The sequence below is a fragment of the Misgurnus anguillicaudatus genome, chromosome 1 (assembly GCF_027580225.2).
Source record: "Misgurnus anguillicaudatus chromosome 1, ASM2758022v2, whole genome shotgun sequence".
NCBI lineage: Eukaryota > Metazoa > Chordata > Actinopteri > Cypriniformes > Cobitidae > Misgurnus > Misgurnus anguillicaudatus.
This window is the reverse complement of record NC_073337.2, coordinates 19275001-19295291: the sequence shown is the minus strand read 5'-3', so window position 1 is coordinate 19295291 and position 20291 is coordinate 19275001. Positions and strand designations below refer to the sequence as shown.

General features: G+C 36.1%; 2 protein-coding genes across 7 annotated transcripts in view; both read right to left on the bottom strand.

Moving 5' to 3' along the window:
* cacna2d4a (calcium channel, voltage-dependent, alpha 2/delta subunit 4a) overlaps positions 1-12835 on the bottom strand; it is a 63133-nt gene extending 50298 nt beyond the window's left edge. For 2 of the 5 annotated variants that reach the window (XR_008639918.2, XM_055189809.2), the window contains exons 1-7: positions 12176-12835; positions 8602-8683; positions 6875-6991; positions 2755-2814; positions 2267-2429; positions 2011-2142; positions 1009-1069 (exon numbers count right to left, since the gene is read on the bottom strand). Coding sequence is in view for 4 of the 5 variants with exons in the window: in XM_055189809.2 (XP_055045784.1) it covers positions 1009-1069; positions 2011-2142; positions 2267-2429; positions 2755-2814; positions 6875-6991; positions 8602-8683; positions 12176-12264 (704 nt within the window). In the remaining variant the exon portion in view is untranslated. The remainder of the gene's footprint in view (positions 1-1008; positions 1070-2010; positions 2143-2266; positions 2430-2754; positions 2815-6874; positions 6992-8601; positions 8684-12175) is intronic. The other 3 variants (XM_055189808.2, XM_055189806.2, XM_055189807.2) reach the window with 3 other exon arrangements.
* Positions 12836-18438: 5603 nt separating this feature from the next.
* Positions 18439-20291, bottom strand: part of dcp1b (decapping mRNA 1B) — a 16245-nt gene continuing 14392 nt past the window's right edge. For both annotated transcript variants that reach the window (XM_055189810.2, XM_055189811.2), the window contains one exon: positions 18439-18859. In XM_055189810.2, the coding sequence (XP_055045785.2) occupies positions 18779-18859 (81 nt within the window). In that variant the 3' untranslated portion in view covers positions 18439-18778. The remainder of the gene's footprint in view (positions 18860-20291) is intronic.

Below are 20291 nucleotides of genomic sequence, written 5' to 3'. Positions count from 1 at the left end.
CCGTGACGCAAATTTCCGCGTGAATGTCTCGATGAGTAGAATTTCACGCGCGGCTTTCACGCACAAATGAAGTGCGTAAACGCAAAATGTTCAAGCGGCAAACTTAAATTTATGTTTATTTAACTTAGTTAAATTCTATTAAATCTTTCTTGCCATTAAGGAGTTACAGTATCTCATCAATTAAGAGAAAACAATGACACTTCCCTGATGAGTTTAATGGCAATATATATATTTCCACTATTATCCACTAGGTGGTGCTCTCACCCAACTTATAAAACACTGAAGCATCCACTGATTCAAAAACAGTAAAAACTTTGTGTATGTGTTGATCATCATTCTGAATCTGATCTTTAACAAAAGTCACTTAAAAAATGTAATTATCTCAGCTTTTAGTTCAAAACGTGATATTTTTAAAGAATCATACCCATATTTGAGAGGTGATAAAAAAGAAACAATTAACAAATTTTTTTTTTTGCTTTGTTTGTTTGTTTAAAATCAGTAATCAGTAAATTAGTCTGTATTTTCATTTGATATACTGTATGTTTATATTTATAGAAGACCATTTTTCTGGAAGACATTAAAATTGTAAAAAAAATGCTTGCCTTGCACTGGCTGGAAACTTAAAAAAAAAAGGCTGACAGAGAAAGAGTTAATGAATCACTTATAAGATCACAACAGCGTGATTTGTTGCTTGACGATAAGAAACAAAGTATTGTGCTTTTCGCTCGTAGCTAAAGAGATTGTGTGCATTAGCTGTAATAGCATTAGTCCAAGCAGAAGGTGTTAGTGGAAACTGGGCAGAGAAATTTAAACAGATGTAGAAGTCAGTCACAACAAGGAATGGAGATTAAAAATCACTTAGATAAGATCTGTTCTCTTGACCTTGGGATGAGAGAACTCTTCTAAATCCTTGACGTCCAGGAGAAATTAATCTGAGCAAACATCCAGTTTAGTTTATAACTAGAGAGCATGTCTAGAGCTCACACACAAACACATTCAAAGACTTACCAGTTGCGATTCCTGGCATCAAAAGTGACAACTCCGTTTTCATCAGGTGTCCACTGGATACCTTAAATATATTTAAAAGAGTTTGTTCACTCTTTGATCTCATAAAGATAATTTATTATAGCATGTTAAAATTGCCACTTTGCAGAGCAAAAATCTGCTGTTTTGGGTGTGTCCTTTAAATGAAATTGAGCTGAATTCTGCACTAAATGGCAGTGTCGTGGTTGGATAGTACAGATTAAGGGGCGGTATTATCCCCTTTTGACATCACAGGGGGAGCCAAATTTCGATGACCTATTTTTTCCAGATGCTTGTAGAGAATGGTTTACCAAAACTAAGTTACTGGGTTGATCTTTGTCACATTTACTAGGTTGACAGAACACTATTAGGCCAATAGCACTTACACATGGAAAAAGTCATATTTTCATGATATGTCCCCTTTAATCAAAAACACCAAACTCCTCCCCTCCTTGAAACAAACTTTCTTTACTTCTGGTCACGGGTATGGCAGGTGGACGGGGCCCAGGAAAAGATTGCAGTGATTAGCAAACAGCAATATGACTAAACTTCCAACTATCCAATCAATTCTTGATGGGTGAATTCAACCCCCCCACACCTTTATTTGATTTCAAAAGCCATTTTACTCGAATACGTCACGACAAGGAAAATTAGACAGTCGCTACTTCCTTTCATTGTGACTTTAAGTGTAGTCTACAACAAAATCAAGACTGAAAGACTGTTGTGTGCATGTAAGATCTCATTAACTGTGGGAAGCTGCTTTGTTAGTGTGTCAATACTGTGATGACACGATGAATAATGAGAGAGGCAGAGAGAAGAGGCTGATTTATTGTGGCCATTTATCACACCAGTAATTTTGTGTCAATCAGGCTGTCTGTCATGTCTTGTGTCTGAATGTGCAAAACAGCATATTCAAGCACACTTGCCTTGGTTACAAAGAATAATAACTTAAAACTGTAGTATGCTTAGTAGCCCTGAAGTCATTACCAGGGTAAAGTCTAAAAAATCCTGTCGAGCTGCCAAAGTACTGCCAGGTTAGAGTCGGGTCCTTCTCAAAGTTACTAATGAAAATGTCATTCAGCGCTTCAGACATAAACACCCCGTTCAGAATATCAGGATCTGGAGAGAGAGAGAGAGAGAGAGAGAGAAAGAAAGAAAGAGAGAGAGAGAGGTATTTTTGATTTTGTTTTTAATCAGTGCTAGGAAATCATTGTTTTATATTCACTCGAGTTTCTGACTCCACCTTTGTTATAGACATTGGTAGGCACTTGTATGACACTTTGCTGAGTGTTAACTGGCAGTTTGTTAAAGTGCTCATTCTCCTCTAGAGGAAATTCAGCTCCCAGCGAAACATAGTTTCCTTCCTCATCCAGCGTGTTAATCAGCAATGAATTGTAGTAGTCAAACTAAAAAAGATCAAAGAGAAAATACAAGCATAAACATTACAAATGCGTACAGTTTACTGTAAAGATTAGAAACACTACAGGTTACACACTACTGTATGCGACCCTGGACCCAAAAATCAGTCATAAGAGTAAATATTTTGATAATGATAATTTTAAACCATACAGTGTATTGTTGCTACAAATATACCCTTGCGATTTGTTTTGTGGTCCAGGGTCACCTATAGATGGATGGATGAATAGAGGGATGAATTAACTGATGGGTGAATGGATTTATGTATGTATGAATGAATGGATAGAGAAGTGGATGGGTGGATGGATAGCTCACCTCTAATGAGGCATTATACTCATGATAAAAATCTGCATCCTCTGCAGTCTCTGCCGTTCTCTATTTAAAACACACACACGCAAAAATTATTTCAGGAGATTACTTTAATTGGTCATCTGATTATTTATTAGCACACAACAAAAGACATTTACATTAGAGCAGAAACATTATTTATTTTTAAATAAACCTGTACATTGACCATTACCCTGGAAAACTGTTTATGATTATGTACACTACAAAAAAATGACATTCTTACTTAGTATTTTTTTCTAGTTTTCAGTAAAAATATCAAAAAATTCTTAAATAAAGATGTATTTTCTTGATGAGTACACTGTCAGAAAAAAAGGTACAAAACCGCTGTGGCGGTTCCCCAAGGTACCGTTTTGTACTTTTACAGGTGTATAAACATAATACAATGCTGTACCTTTTCAGGTACATTACTGTTCCTTAAGGATCTATTTTGTACCTTTAAAGGTACAGTTAACTGTTTTGTACCCCTAAAATTTAACTGGTACAAAATTGTTCCTTAAAGGCGGAGTCCACAATGTTTGAAAAACGCTTTGGAAAAGGAGACGGGCGGACTACCAAAACACACTTATAGCCAATCAGCAGTAAGGAGCGTGTCTATTAACCGACATCCTTGCCGGGTTGCGTATGTGGGGGGCGGGTCTATCAACAGAAGGTCCAGATTCTATTGGGGTAGGGGCGTGTTTGTTTAGGTGATTTCAAATATCAACATTGGCTTTCAAACATCGTGGACTCCGCCTTTAAGGTACACAAATGGTCCTTAGGGTATAATATTGTACCCCATAAGGTACAACATTTTAATGTGTTTTATACCCATAAAGGTACAAAAAGGTACCTTTTAGGGTACCAACCCAGCGACAGAAAAAGAAACAACTTTGTACCTTTTTTTCTAAAAGTGTAAAATGACCTAGGAAAATAGTTGTTAGACAAAAAATATAAAATTTTAACAAATTTGTGCTAAAACAGGGTTCCCGCGGGGTCTTAAAAAGTCTTAAATTTAAAAAGTTAAATTTAAGGCCATAAAAAGTCTTAAAAATGGCCAGATTTTCACCCTAGGTCTTTAATTTAATTAACCCAAGTCTTAAATTTCTTACCTCCATTTATTCCCGAAAAGGTTGTCCGAAAAAAAAAAGGTAAATTAAAATGCCTCAGTGACGGAGGAAGAATGTATTTGATGGGTGGGCCTCTAAAAAGAAAAGTTCTGCACTTTGCGTGTCACTGAATGTCTCTTCAATCCAGTTTTTAATCATTATTTTTTAAGGAGAATACAAATGTAGGCTATTATAATCCACGCAATTCATGCCATAAGCTATATTTCAGATGTTGTGATCCGACTGTATACTGTAGGTTTGGCGAGAAAAATCTTTTCTGTGTTAATTTAACCAACTAGTCCGTGGCTTACCAGAGCATTTGCAAGGTTCTGAAACAGAGGACCCAGAAGCGAAAAAATCAACACTGCTTTATTAAAAATCAACTTAAACAGTCAGGCCGTGAAGTCCCGCGGGCCATCAACAATGAGTCAACTTTAGTGTTACACAGTTTTCATATGCAGCCTACAAATGCGACCTCTGGAGGCTACAGCCTTCGGATTTAGAAACGGCCTTGTTTGCAACACACAACAAACCACGAACAGCCTTTTAATAGTAAATTTCCTTTTCATTTCATTATTGTGTAATTAGAGAGGGGAATAAATGCGATGGCGGTATAGTGCATATTTATGCACATAATGTATGGGTGGAGAAAGTGTAAAACATGTTAACAAGCCACATATCAGCAGCTGACCATACTGATCTTCCCATATTAGTGGATTTTATTTGTCAAAAAAAATAAAAAAAAAAAATAAATAAAGATATAATAAAAATATAATGTTTTGAGAATTTCTGAGATCATTGTGCCGCTTTGGTCTTAAATTTCACTCATAATGGTCTTAAAAAGGTCTTAAAAAGTCTTAAATTTGACTTGGTGAAACCTGCAGGAACCCTGTAAAAACAAGCAAAAAAATCTGGAATGAGAAAAATTTAGAACAATCTTCTTGAATTAAGTGTGTTTGAAAAAGGTAAACTTATTTCAAGAAAACATTTCTTGATCCATTGGCAGATTTTTTTTTGCTTGTTTTAAAGGGGCCATGTCACAAGACTTTTTTAAGATGTCAAATAAATCTTTGGTGTCCCTAGAGCACAAATTTGAAGTTTTAGCTCAAAATACCATATAAATAATTTATTATAGAATATAGCATTTTAAAATTGTCACTTTGTAGGTGTGTGCAAAAATGTGCCGTTTTGGGTGTGTCCTTTAAAAAGCAAATGAGCTGATGAAATTCAAACACTGATCACAATGATGGTGCGATTAAAACTCAATTGTGCCTTTCTCTGTACTAAATGGCAGTGCTGTGGTTGGATAGTGTAGATTAAGGGGTGGTATTATTATAATAAGAGCCACATTTCAACGACCTATTTTTTCATGTGCTTGTAGAGAATGGTTTACCAAAACTAAGTTACTGGGTTGATCTTTATCACATTTTCTAGGTTGATAGAAACAATTGAGACCCAATCATAGCACTTAAACATGGAAAAAGTCCGATTTTCATGCCATGGCCCCTTTAAGCACTAATTTACTTAAAAGTTTATATTTTTTGTCTAAAAACTAGACTTATTTTTCTAGGTCATTTTGCTCATCAAGAAAACACATTTTAATTTAAGAATGTTTAGATATTTTTACTGAAAACAAGACAAAAATACTTAGTATTGTTATATTATACATATTGATATTATTGACCTGGCTGATTCATTAGCTTCCATCCCCATTTTATGCAAATTTTTAAAGTAACGCATCAGAAACAAGTGAAACAACAAATTTCAAATACAAAAAATAGATACTGCAAACAATGGGAGATGGAAATGTATTTGCCAAATAAATTCTGATTAAACCCACATGACTAATCGGCTGCTTCGGCTGATGGATTTGGCAACCCTGGAGTGTTTTACGAAGCAACTTCAAAAGTTTAAAACATAGGCGGCGACAAGGGGCAGCTGTCCCGAAGCGGTTCTGAGGGGAGAAACCATAGACTATAAAAAAATATGGACGTTGTGTCCGTGACGTCAGGTTTGTGAAGAGCTTTTTTGAAGCTAAAAGTAGGCAGTGCTTGCCGTCGATATATTGGCCACGAAAATTATGAAGCCAATACGGAAGTGACTTAAACTGAAATTTATTGACTGGCCGCTAGAAGCTGGCTCCAACAGGGAGTCAATTTCCATAGACCTCCATGTTCTTGCAACACTAAAGAGTTTTTGATTTTTGCTTCCCCTACAGGTTGGAAGCGGAATTGTCCATTACCACTGCGTAAATAATTTAGCCTACTGCAGCAAAGCTTGCTCTGATTGGATTGTAAAATGCAGTAAAGCAAGTTTTTGTAGTTTTCAATCGAACTACAGGACCGCGACCCGACAATTGGAAACTTCTTTAGTGCGGTTTTGGCCGATAGCGTGCTGCAAAGCGAATGTGAAAGTACCGCTAAGAAACGTTATTTTAAGGTAAAAAAACTCTTTAGTGTTGCTTTAAAATACCCAACTTTACAGGAGAAAATAATATGTTTACAGCCTGGTACAAAAAGTGTTTTTCATCTATATAGCTCATTTTGCCCTTTATGACAACTGTGAGGGGGGTGAATTTTTTTGTAACTCATCCGTTTAAATTATATTAAGCCTTAAAATTCTACATAATTAAGGGCGTGGCCACTTGAGTGACAGGTGAACTGCTACTGCTGTCACTAGAGTCGCACTAGGGGGGCGTGGTTTCAGCAACCAGCCACCTCAGCTTTACCCACGTCCCGCCTCTTTAACCATTTTCAGTGACGCGTGGCCAAGATGGCAAGGGCAGGCACCGCCTACTTTAAGCTTCAAAAAGCTCTTCACAAACCTATGGGTGACGTCACGGAAACTACGTCCATATTTTTACAGTTTATGGTGGAAACGCACATATTTTTGCGAACGTTGAAAAGATTCGCTTTACGTTTGGATGGAAACCCAGCTACTGATATTACAGTTGTTTAGAATGAAACAGGATCAGGATGGTATCATCTAATATAATCCGATACCTTGACTGATTTCATCTTCCTGCCCAGCATGTTCTCCATCTCCTCGGCAAACTCCTTCACCATTTTAAAACCATCCACTTCCTCCATCTTCACTATGGGCTCCACATCCTTATATTTCTACACATACAAAAGATAAACCATTGAAATTACTTCTGAACATAGCTCTGAACTTTAAAATTTAAAAATTGCTTATGGATTTTAATGAAAGTGCACAAATCACTTCGTCTTCACATACAAACACAATGCTGTACTTCAACCTGAATAAACCAGTTCAAGCAATATATTCCCATTAGATGTCCACTTTTCTCAAAGCATAAATATGCAATTTCTCTGCATCTTAAGGAAGAAATGAGAATAGAGACACTCAATCTTAAATCAGATCTCAAAGGCCAATGTCGGAACAGCGAGTCCTGTTCTCTCCACCTATAGCCCATTGTGTTGTGACAGGAGGTCGGATGGGGATAATCCACCTCCAGTCAAAGCATTGCAAGAGTTCCAAGCTTTATTCTGAGCTTAGATTAGACGCACAAAGCCAAAAAGAGAAAAAAACGGACATAGAGAGAAAGAGAGGAGGAGATCCAGCAGTCCGGGAAGGTTAATCCTCTTGTGCCTCACTGTTCAGGCACATCCTGCTATGTAACTGCACTAATAAATGGCCTTAAGGTAAAAGAACACCCACATATTTAGGTCAGATATAAACTGGTCATTATGTCTCTGGCTGTGGTAGGCAGATGGGCTGCTCGTAGGCTGGTACTATATCTCAGGATAACAGTGAGAAATAGGGTTAATTAGAGTGTAGTACCAATTCAAACAGATGCCAGATAACCGCACACAGCTGTAGCTGACATTTACCAGCAGTTAGACACGTTGCTAATGTACTGTAGTGATTTTCAGACGAAACATGCTGCAGATTATCACGTAATATCATAAATGTCCCTGCTGGCTTCGGTGTCAGAATTGAAATGTGGGGCGAAGTCAGATCTCGCAGTAATCATATGTTTACAGGTGAGAAAGTGCAGTGCCAAACACCTCTAAATGGGTAAATGACAGCATCGGATATTGAAGAGCTCAGATACGAACCATCTAAGTGCATCTAACATGTTTTCTTGTAAATTAGCATTTTTGTTATTCTTTTTATGGATTCTGCCAACAAACCGCACTGTAAAAAAATGCAGCAAATGCAGTTTAAACAACTTGGTTATGCAAGTCAGTTCAACCTACAATTTTAAGTTTTACTTGTGATAAGTTGACAAAGCTTATAAAAACAATAATTGTTTAACTTAATTTGATACCATTTTTACAGTGTGGTATTTCTGAATGGCCCGAGGCCAGGTTTAAGAGGATTTGAACTGAAAGTATTTAATGAATGTATAATACGTCCTGAGAGCATTATCTCTTTTGACAGAGGTGGCTTTTATTGCATTGACGTCCGGTGATTTTTTTTTTTTTGGAGGGCTCATGATGCGAAGTTCATCAAAACATGTATGTAGTCTGTCATGTGTTTCTTTTATCATAAATGTTTTTGATGAGTGTGCAGTAGGCACTTATTTTGACAAGACACGTGATGCACATGGTTCACACGACGCAACAAACACATATTTCGAAAACACGAGCAACACACATGACACATGAACACATATTTTGAATTTGTGCCCCTTGAAAAGCAGTCCCCAGGTTTATTGGCGTTTGCGTTTCTCAATTACTCCATTAAACCTTGACAGACAAACCTTCTGTAAGAGTTGAGCCCCTGAGTATCTGTTTGACAAGGCAGAAAGCTGCTTTCCAAAGGCATTTGCCCACTGTTGAACTCTGTTAAGAACAGAAAAAAAAATACGTTACGCACCAAGACTTCCCTTTTACACTCTTTCATTTTTCACAGTCACTATATTATAGGGAATAGCATGACTGGGAGTTTGATATTGCTTTCATAAAAACAGTTTTATAAAAAATATGTTGGTATCAAGTAACTGACACTTTACTTTAAGTAACAACATAGTTTTCCAACTTTATCCAATAAAAAAGTATTACCCTATAAAACATTAAGTTTAATTAACTTTCATTTACAATTGATTTCAACTTTCTTGACTAGTGAGGAGTTGCTATAAATTATAAAAATAAAGTTGAATTAGCTTAAAGGATTAGTCCATTTTCTTAAAGGAAGAATCCAGATGGTTTGCTCACCACCATGTCGTCCAGGGTGTTGATGTCTTTCTTTGCTCAGTCGAGAAGAGGTTATGTTTTTTGAGGAAAATATTGCAGGATTTTTCTCATTTTAATGGACTTTAATAGAGCCCAACATTTAATACTTAACTCAACACTTAACAGGTTTTTTCAACGGAGTTTCAAAGGACTATAAACAATCCCAAACGAGGCATAAGGGTCTTATTGTCATTTTTGACAATAAAAATAACAAATATACACTTTTAAAGCACAACTTCTCGTCATGTAGATCCGGTCGTGATGCGCCAGCTGACCCCACGCAATACGTCATGGCGTCAAGAGGTCACAGAGGACGAACGCGAAACTCCGCCCCAGTGTTTACAAGTGTTGAGAATGATACTAATTAATGTCTTTGTGTCAGTTTATTGTTTAAAATGGTCCGCAAATGTCCGTTTTATATATGTAACACGTGACCTCCCTACGTCACTACGCATTTACGTTAGGTCGCGCTGGACCGGACCTAGACGAAAAGTTGTGGTTTAAGGGTGCATGTTTTTTATTTTTCTTGTCAGAAGTGACGGTCGTTTTGCTGGATGGGACCCTTGTGCTTCGTTTGGGATTGTTTATAGTCCTTTGAGACTCCGTTGAAAAAAACTGTTAAGTGTTGAGTTAAGTATTAAATGTTGGGCTCTATTAAAGTCCATTAAAATTAGAAAAATCCTGCAATGTTTTCCTCAAAAAACATAATTTCTTCTCGACTGAACAAAGAAAGACATCAACATTTTGGATGACATGGTGGTGAGTAAATTATCTGGATTTTTGTTTTAAGAAAATGGACTAATCCTTTAAAGAGATAGTTCACCCAAAAATGAAAATAATGTCATTAATGACTCATAAGACCTTCTTTGGAACACAGTCGTAAGACCATCTTTGGAACACAGTTTAAGATGTTTTAGATTTAGTCCGAGAGCTTGTTGACCCTTCATTGAATATAGTAATGGTATACTGTCCATGTCCAGAAAGGTAATAAAAACATAAATAAAGTAGTCCATGTGACATCAGTGGGTCAGTTAGAATGTGTTGAAGCATCAAAAATATATTTTGGTCCATTCAGCATTGTCTTCTCTTTCGCATCTGTTGTGAAGCACATGCGCAAGACTAAAGTCACGTGACTGCAGTGACATGGCTGACGTGTTATCCTCGGACTTGTTTGCAAAGTTTTTTTTTCAAACTTACAGCGTGCGTCTGCCTCAGACTGTAAACGAAGGCCTAGCGCACAAAAAAAACAGCTGGGGTGTACCAGATAACACGTCAGCCGCGTCGTACGTCATCTTTAGACGAGACTTTAGTCTCGCGCATGCGTTTCACAACAGACGCAGAAGAGAAGCAACCTTTCTGGACATGGACAGTATACCGTACGTTGATTTTCAATGAAGGGTCAACAAGCTCTCGGACTCAATCTAAAACATCTTAATTTGTGTTCCGAAGATGAACGGAGGTCTTACAAGTGAGTCATTAATGACATTATTTTCATTTTTGGGTGAACTATCCCTTTAAGAAATTTCAACTTTATATAATTAATATCAACTCATCACTCCTCATTGACATTAATTGTATTTTTTTTAATTGATTAAAATAAAAAATTGAAGTGCAACAAGAAATTTTTACAGTGATAGTGTCCATGGATGACCACTGGATGGTTGGCATTTCAAGGAGTAAACAATGAAGCATCACAGGCAGTCAGAGCTAGACTGTAAAAAAATTCTGTAGAAATTACAGTATTACTGGGTATATTACTGGTAACTAGCTGCCAGTAACTTACTAACTTACTTATGTTACCTTCTGGCAACAGTTTGTTCCAAGTTAAATGAACATAAAAAATGTTCAGTCTTTATCTTCTACAGTAAGTTACTGGCAACCCGCTGCATAATTACAGCATTTTTTTTACAGTGTGGGTTACTCTATTATGATATTGTCCTTGTAATGCAGTCATTGGGGCAGTCATATGGTGACCATTTGTGAAAGTGGCAGAAACAAATTGCCCTGATAACATGGATGTTGTGTTTTGTGATAACTGTCTGTGTGTTTTGCAAGGGCATGATTTTCAGGAATCAAATTACTAGCACTTTTCAAGTCGTTCTGTTCATTGTCTGTGCAAACAGCATGTGTGTGGATTGTAAGGCGTGTGTGGGTTGCCAGTGGAGGTTAAGCTTTGGCTTACTGTCTTTTGGCTGAATTTAAAGGGTGGCAGGAGGTGTATAGGTCATGACCTGCAAACGTTAAGATGAGATTTGGATACTCAGTCCTGCACAAGACCTCAGAAAAGTGTGGGTCTATCGCTATTTAAAAGTGGTTCATGAGGCTATATTTACACAATGGAAGCTAAACTTATTTGTCTTGCTGTCAGATAAGGAGGGCTTGAAGTTGGAAGTTGAAGTTGGGGTGGTAGGGGATGCACTGTAAATATTTCTTGCTGCACTTAAATGTTTAACTTGAATTAATAAGTCATTGAAACTTTTTTGAGTAGTTAAAATTATATAATTTAATATAATTTAATTTAATATAATTTAATGAATTATATAATTTAATTATACCAATTCTTTACTTGTCAAGAAAGTTGAAATCACTTGTTAATTCAAGTTGTTTAAACTTAATTTTTTTACAGTGTGTCGGAAGTATTGTCGCATAATTGAAGTACAGTATGCTTGCGATGTGATTAACAAGAGTTCCTTTCAAACTTAAGGTCAGAATTTTTTTTTTTAAAATGTGTAAGCACGTTTAAGATAAATGTCTTGAATTTGTGGCATTAGAGACTTAAAAATAAAGTTCACTGTAAAATTGTTGGTTTAACTTAAAAAGTAAGTTACCTGGTTGCCTTAAAATTTTGAGTTAATACAACTTCAAAATATTGGTTGACTCAAAAAATGTAATGTGTAAAAATTGTTGTGTCAACTAATATTTTAAGTTGAATTAACAAAAAAAATTAAGGCAACCAGCTGGCTTACTTATTTAAGTTGAACCAACTTTTTTACAGTGTTGTCTTACTTTTATGGTTATAGGACACATATTGTTTTTGTCAGGCTGACACATGAGCATGACTTTTAAGAAAGTTCAACTTGGGTTAAGATCAACTGTACTCACATTTCGGGCGATATCCTCATCTGAGCGTGTGATTGGATGGTCCAGCTTAAAAACAATACCCAGAGCAGAGTGACTTCAAAGCTTCTCATCCTACCCACCCCTGCTGCGTATAAAACAACTGTAAATCAAAAGTCCACTTCACAAGATCCTGAAAATAGACCACGGGCAGTAATCCCAGTCTAAATTTGAATCAGACCGGTGATGCATTCAATACAATATAGGCAATCCAGCAGATTCTGGAGTAAAGTTCTCACGATCTCCTGAAATGCTAAGATCCTGCGGTATCCTCCCAATTCCCGTTCCTTTCCTCCATGGCAATCAGATCTTATCTTTCCACCATTATCTTTCAGTTATGCTTACTTCCTCCAAAACAGAATACATGAAAAGTTCTTGCTTATTGAGATGCGTTTTTAGTTATACCAATGATGTCCTCTGCACGCTATCTGACCCAACTGACTACTTCCACCTCTGTTTTTCTCGTCTCTCACCCCCCTCCTGTGATCAGCGCAGCTGGGAGGAACTGTATATGCGTACACGAGATATGCGCAGATTCATTCTGCCCTCCCGCTACAATAATCCACATGGATTACACTCACCTCCCTCTTTGGGAGAAAGAGAAAAGATATAGGATGGGTGATGGGCAGATGTATTGGGATTGGGAGATAAAGAGAAAATAGTAAAGGTTTTTTGTCAAAGAGGATTATTAGTGTTTCTGGAGACAAAGTCGTACCCTACACCAACTGTTGCAAATAAATACAGTGGCCCTAAAACTATAAACCCCATTGCATTAGATATCAAAAGTGATCCAAACTAATTTGTATGGTCAATTTTTACATTTGTGTACAGTATAAATAACGTCCAGTGTCATTTTGAAGTCAGTTCACTTTTGTGTTTATATAACAAAAACTTTCTATGCTATGCATATATATGTTATATGCTGTGCAGTGACATTCAGTCATTTTTATTACTGGATTATGATTTTAAATACCTTGACAGTGCATTATTATTATTAGATTTTTGAACCAGTGGCTTTACTGTCCTGGTCTGCAGATATCTACCAATTCATCTGTACACTAATCTCATTTCAGTTTAATAACAGCAGTATGATTTTAATAACAACATCAGTCTATTTTATAGAGGACTATTAAAACTGCAGTTCAGAGCACACAATTCCCCTCCACAGTCACACACACACTGTACTTGCTAGTATCCAGATGTCATACTTTGGATTTCTCCTGGTGACCTAGATACTGTAGACAACAGTTCACATCCTAAAGACAGATATAAATACCTGCAATGCGTGTGTGTTTGTGCTTCTAGATGTAAGATGAGGATTTCTGACAATACATTGTAAAATGAAGGCAATGATTATATAAAGAAAGAACACAATAGTGCATTTTCCTCTCCCATACCACAAATAAAGTTTTTAAGCTTTATTAAAAATCGGCTTTATTTGGTTTTCAGCAAATAAAAAAGGATGAAATGAAGACAGCAAAAAAGAAAATATATACAATTAAATATAAAAACTATACTCAAACGCTACTGTTTTAAAGGTATAGTTCATCCAAAAATGAAGATTAATATGTCATCTTTTCCTTTATTCTGAGGGTTTCCCGCAGAAAATGTGTTAGTTAAGGTGGGCGGGGCTGGGGGCGTGGCAAACAAAGGGGTGGGGCATACACATCATGATGAAAATTTTAATATTTTTATTTAAAACACTCAAATAAAAGTTAATTTTGAAGAAACTATGACAGAAAATGAACACATACTAGATAATGAATGAATTAAATGTTTTAAACAGATACCTCTAACGGGAATAGCTGCGTAATGAAGTGAAACTAAAGGGTTAATAAACACAAACTGAAGCAGATGTTGTAGAACTTCCGGTGAACAATGATAGATAGCGCGAAGATTGTAAAAACTATTAATTACATTATCTTAAAGGAGTGTAATTACTGTAAACTACATGTAAATAATACACATAAATAACGTGAGCAAGAGCGCTCAACAATTATATCGAATCAACAGGCACGTGCAACCTAGCTAGCAGGTTTCTCAAACAACGAAATCACCAGCTAACTTGCTTCGAATTTGCAAGCACTATAGACGAATACAATAACAGGCTTAATTAAACCCAAAACATAAGTCCACCTATGTGTGAAGCGCATCCGCGCTATTCTCCGAGATGCACTTGGCGACCTTTTGTGCAGCGAAATTCTTCTTTTTTTTGGACGACATAGTTAAGGCGGTAGGGGTTCTCAGCTTAGGCGGGCCGCCCGAACTGCAAAGTGCTGCGGGAAACCCTGCTCAAGTTGTTAAAACATGTATATACATGCTGGACACAAAGGAATAAGCACTTCTTGTATTATTGTCTCCCTATGACAAATCACCTTATTGCTTCCTACTTTGTGTAAATCTCTTTGGATATAAGCATCTGCTAAATGTAAATATAGGATGATATTTGTTATTAAAGGGATAATTCGGCCAAAAACGATATTGAACCCATGATTTACTCACCCCCAAGCTGTCCAAGTTGCATATGTCCATCGTTTTTCAGACAAACACATTTTCGGATATTTTAGAAAATATTTTAGATCTTTCTGTTGATTAAATGTAATGTTACGGGGTCCAGCAATAGTCCACGACCTTCAAGTCCAAAAAAAGTGCGTCCATCCTTCACAAATTAAATCCAAACGGCTCCAGGATGATAAACAAAGGTCTTCTGAGGGTAATCCGTGCGGTGTTGTTGTAGAAATATCCATATTTAAAATGTTATTAACGTAATTAAATACCTTCCGGTAGCGCCGCCATCTTAGAGTCATCCACATTCAGGATGAGCGCTTACGCAGCATACAGCGGTTTCTCTGCTGCTGCTCTGTCCCCCGCCCTCCGAATTTGTCATACGTCACTAAGAAAAGTGCGTACACTACGCAAATACTCTCTCCTGAGTCTAAGATGGCGGCGCTACCGGAAGGTATTTAATTACGTTAATAACATTTTAAATATGGATATTTCTACAACAACACCGCACGGATTACCCTCAGAAGACCTTTGTTTATCATCCTGGAGCCGTTTGGATTTAATTTGTGAAGGATGGACGCACTTTTTTTGGACTTGAAGGTCGTGGACTATTGCTGGACCCCGTAACATTACATTTAATCAACAGAAAGATCTAAAATATTTTCTAAAATATCCGAAAATGTGTTTGTCTGAAAAACGATGGACATATGCAACTTGGACAGCTTGGGGGTGAGTAAATAATGGGTTTAATATCGTTTTTGGCCGAACTATCCCTTTAAGCAGGAAATAGGAGCACTATTGACTTCTAGGAAATAAAAATACTATGGAAGTTTTATAAATTCTCACAATTAATTTCTTTCTTTGTATTGATATTTAAGAAATGTATCCATTTTATTTTTGACATAAATGTGGGCGCCACCATCTTTAAGCTCTTTTTGTGTAAGACTTCCGGTGAGCCACTAAAGCTACTTGTATTGCAAGTGACACGGGTGTGCCGTTTTGACTGGCTTGTAAATGTTTATTATAAAATCCAGAAAGACAGACATAATTTGTGCAGTTAGGGGTTGCCATAATAGCTTTTACAAACGCAGTAAATCTCAACAAAACATTTGTTTTGGCCATAATTCACACACAAGAGCCGAATGTGTATGTGGCGCATGTGCACCCATGATCTGTATCCACACATCCATCCAGTAAAACCTTTAATAGAAACTGCAACAATAAATAATACAGCAATTGTTCGAAGACAACTAATATCATGCTGATAAAAAATAGGGTGATTAGCTGACTTATTTAATTCTGCTAGTATTACTACAAAAATATTTTTTCAAAACAGTATACAGAATATATAGAACATAAACTGCTTATTAAAGAGCACCTATTTCATTGCTAAAAACAATGTTATTTTGTTTATGTGGTATAATACAATGTCTTTGCTTGGTTAAAAGCGCATCATTTTTTTCCACATACCTTACATTTTTGTAGCTCCAGATTTCCCTCTCTTCCTGAAACGCCCTGATTCATGTACAAAACTCATTAATTTTAAAAGCTCTGTGTCCCTGATTGGCCAGCTAATCTGTACGTTGTGATTGGCCTGAATACCTCCAGGGTTAGCCGGAAATGTGACACTCCTTACCATGTTTGAAAGATTCACTCAGAATGCAATGCTAACAGGAGTTAACTTACAGGCTGAGTCCGAAATGGGAGGAATTATGATAATGTTGGTCTTTGCTACATCACCAATCCCAGTAAGTAAACTGTTGCCTACAATCCGTGCGTTTGTTGTAGTCCAAGAAAAGAGATTTACGTTGGAGAAGATAACTAGGGTCATCGTATATTTGGGGGTATGTACCTTTTGCATATTGTTAACATGTACTAATACACACTTACACACCAAAGGAACTGAAAACTTGAATCGGACAGTAGCTGCCATTTAATGTTTATAATAGTTCCTAAAGTTTTGCATGTATTTTTGTTATCTTTTAAATGAAAAAGCAAATAATTTTCTAAACTACCATGTCTCCTTCTACTGCGTATAAAGCAATGTAACATAATATAACACATGTATATTTAAAACAAGACGATAATATAACTAAATAAATGTAATTAATGTTTATTATGGTTTGTACTTGTCAAAAACTCTTGTGTTGAATGAGAAAGATGCTGCTGCTAAGAGGAAGCGCACATTCAAATGATGTGTCACCATAGAAATTCAAAAATTATAACATTTATAAAAACTTACTCCAGGTGGACAGTTCGGACGCATGAAAAAGATAAAAAAATCAATTCTTGGTTACAAACACAAGACTGACTTCCTACTGTCCAGGTACTTTTATGTTTCTGTGCTTTTATAGTTGCGCTTGGAAGACCCATCAACTCCGAGTAACAACACGAAATGATTGAATATATCTATATATAATGTATCAGGGGCCACTTCTTTATTTCATTTTCCCACTGGGTTGTACATTGCGGGTGTAGTAAATATTTAACATAATATTTTTATCATGTTTTGTGTCTTACACAGATAAAGGAAATATGTCACACTTACTTCCACGTTCGAAAATAAGGTGGATACAGGTCTGTAACAACTTGAGGGTGAGCAAATGATGACAAAATTCCTTAGGATCCAAACAGGAATGAATTTAGAAGCCACCAAACACTTCCATGTTTCCCCATTTACAGACTCTTACATGAGTAGTTACAAAAGTAAGTACGGTGACATAAAATAAAACTTTTGTTTGGATCCTAAGGAATGAATTGGGCTAAAATTTTCAGTTTATTCAACTGACAAATATTAGTCAGCTCAAAAAATAAGTTTTGTGAAAATTGTTGTGTCAACTCAACTAATATTTATAAGTTGAATATTAACTCAAAATTTTAAGGCAACAAAGTAAGTTCCCTTTATAATTTGAACCAACAAATCTTTTATTTATTTTTTACAGTGACCACTACATTTAAATGAAGCTCTAATGATTATTATGGCTGTCTTCTGACGGTTGCTTAAAACCAGTTCACCTACCCCCCCCAAAAAAAAAGAAATTAATAAAGAGTCTGGGGATTGCAGGTCTCCTCATTACAAATTCAGATTTTAATGAGGTTAGCATTTTGGTGTTAATTGACATTTGATGGCCAGTCAGATGCAGTCATAAAGGGAAATCCTTCAGGGAAAAGTCAGCACTTCCACTATTGTCACCATCAAGCTTTTTAATAGAAGCCATTTAACTTCTGCCATCACCCGTCCTATTTAATGTCAGCTGTAACAGATGGATGTGTAGCATGGTGCTTACATCAATGTTATGGTATATAATCATAATCAATAAACAGTAAAAACAAACAGTGCAAAACAATACTGCATATGGGGTGTTGGGATATTATTTTAATAAGATGAACAATGGATGAAACAAAATTGTCAGCATGTCTAACAATTGACCTGCTGAGTTTGAACACGTAATGGCATTAACTTAAAAGGGGCATCTAAAATCCAGCATGTTGATAAGAACAAAGGAGACATAGAATAGAAAAATATAATATTTATATGTACATTTTTTTAAACAAAATCCATTTGTTTTCTTTGCAAGATAAGATGTGACTAAATGAATAAACTATTCCTGCTGGTTTATGTAGGGATGAGGTTTCTGTCTGGCTTCGCCCTAATATCAAGATGCTGAAAAAACAAAACTGTTTGGTTTGTCATTCTGTGTGTTATTCATACTATATAAGACTCCATGGTGCAGTCTACAAGCTCCTTTTATTTGTTGGATCTGTTACATTAAAAATAATGCTTTAAAAGGAGAATTCCACCTTCCCTCTGATTACAAGAGATGTTTTCATGCCCTGTTTACTAAAAACTGCATGTAAAATCCATTACAAAATTCTCCTCTTGAAAATATTAAAATATTTAAGACTCCCACTAGTGGGGAACATCTAAAATTGCAGGTTATTAAGATCAAATTTAAAGTGTGTGTATATTGCATCGATATAAAACCAAATATTTGTTCTGGTGTCAACTCATTAGATGCTACAATCCTGAGATGGGTCGGAAGTATGTGTCCAAAGTTTGTGTTTGCATAGGGCGTTCCTGCTTCAGAAAAGCTTGGAGATGGGGTCTGTTGCAAGACGGGAGACATATGCTTCATAGATGGTGTTGAGGAATGAGGCATCGTTCTAAGACAAATTAAGAGAGAAAAACCATTAGAGACAGAGTAACATACATTTAAGACTGTGAGATTTATTAGTGACAAAATAAAAAATCTTGGCTGACATGAAAATTATCAATTCTAGACAGACTTTATAATAAAATAAAGAATTGCAAATGTTAGGCTTTGTTTGGAATGAAGTAGATAAATGCATGTGTACAAACTGTTATAAAAGCATATTTGATCATTTTCCTCAGGTAAATACATTGTCACACAATATGCGTGCACAGCTACATAACAAATGTAATCTGAATGCACAATCATCATGTCCTTCTGCTTCTAAAATCATCTAAAAGATTCTTGAGATTTATCTTGATATTGCTGTACAGTCGTGCTCATTATTCTTCTCGATTTATCCACATTTCTTAAATCATCATACAGAGCAGGTGGGCACATGTGTGTGTCGAAAAAAAACTCTATAGGAAGACATCAGCCGGTGTTTATATTAAGTATTTTTCATTTTATGATAAATGCATGCTGTTTTTCTTAAAGTCCTCCTGTGGTGAAAAACAAGCTTTTGTTGTTTATGTCTATGTGGTGTTTTTAATATGAAGATTTCAGATGCAAAAGCCGCTAAACGGCCCTTCCATCAAAAATAAGACAATAAACATGCGTACGCGCAAATTTGTTCATAAAATGTGTGTACAAATCATGATTTAACAAACACTTTCATACCTAATTTTCTTCTAAATGTTTGCAAAAACGTAAAAACAACATAGACCACACGTGTGCAATAATCATGAACAAGGAAAAAGAACCCTATAATATATATTAGGGATGCTCCAATAAATGCAGATCTACACTAAAAATACGTTGCCGATCACTATTCTGAATCGGACAGCCGATCTTATTCACATGCATTTGAAAAAGCAACAATCGTCAAACATAATCATTATAAATATTCTTTATTATCATGAAAATACCTGAAAAGGATTGAAGATCAGAACTATAAATATATCCTTAAGCCATTTCCTGGAGCTGCGTGTCATCATAGCTGCATGTGTTTTGTTCTTCGTTTACAACGCATTTTGAGTTTCCGCCCGAGAGCGTCCCCTGGCTTTTGGATGTAGCGGCATTTCACCGTAATTTATTGAGAAGCATAGCAAGCATTATCGGCCGATCGATCGGAGCATCCCTAATATATATCTGTGTATATATATATATATATATATATATATTTTTTTTTTTTCCTTTGTTCATGATTATTGCGTACGTGTGGTCTAAGGTGTTTTTACGTTTTTGCATACATTTAAAATAAATTGTATTATGCTAGTTTTTGTTGAATCATGATTTGTAAGTTAAAACATCTGAACGCACATTTTACGAACAAATTTGTGCCTACGCATGCTAAGTGAATGAGACCCAATGATTGTAACCGAATACTCTCGACACATACTACT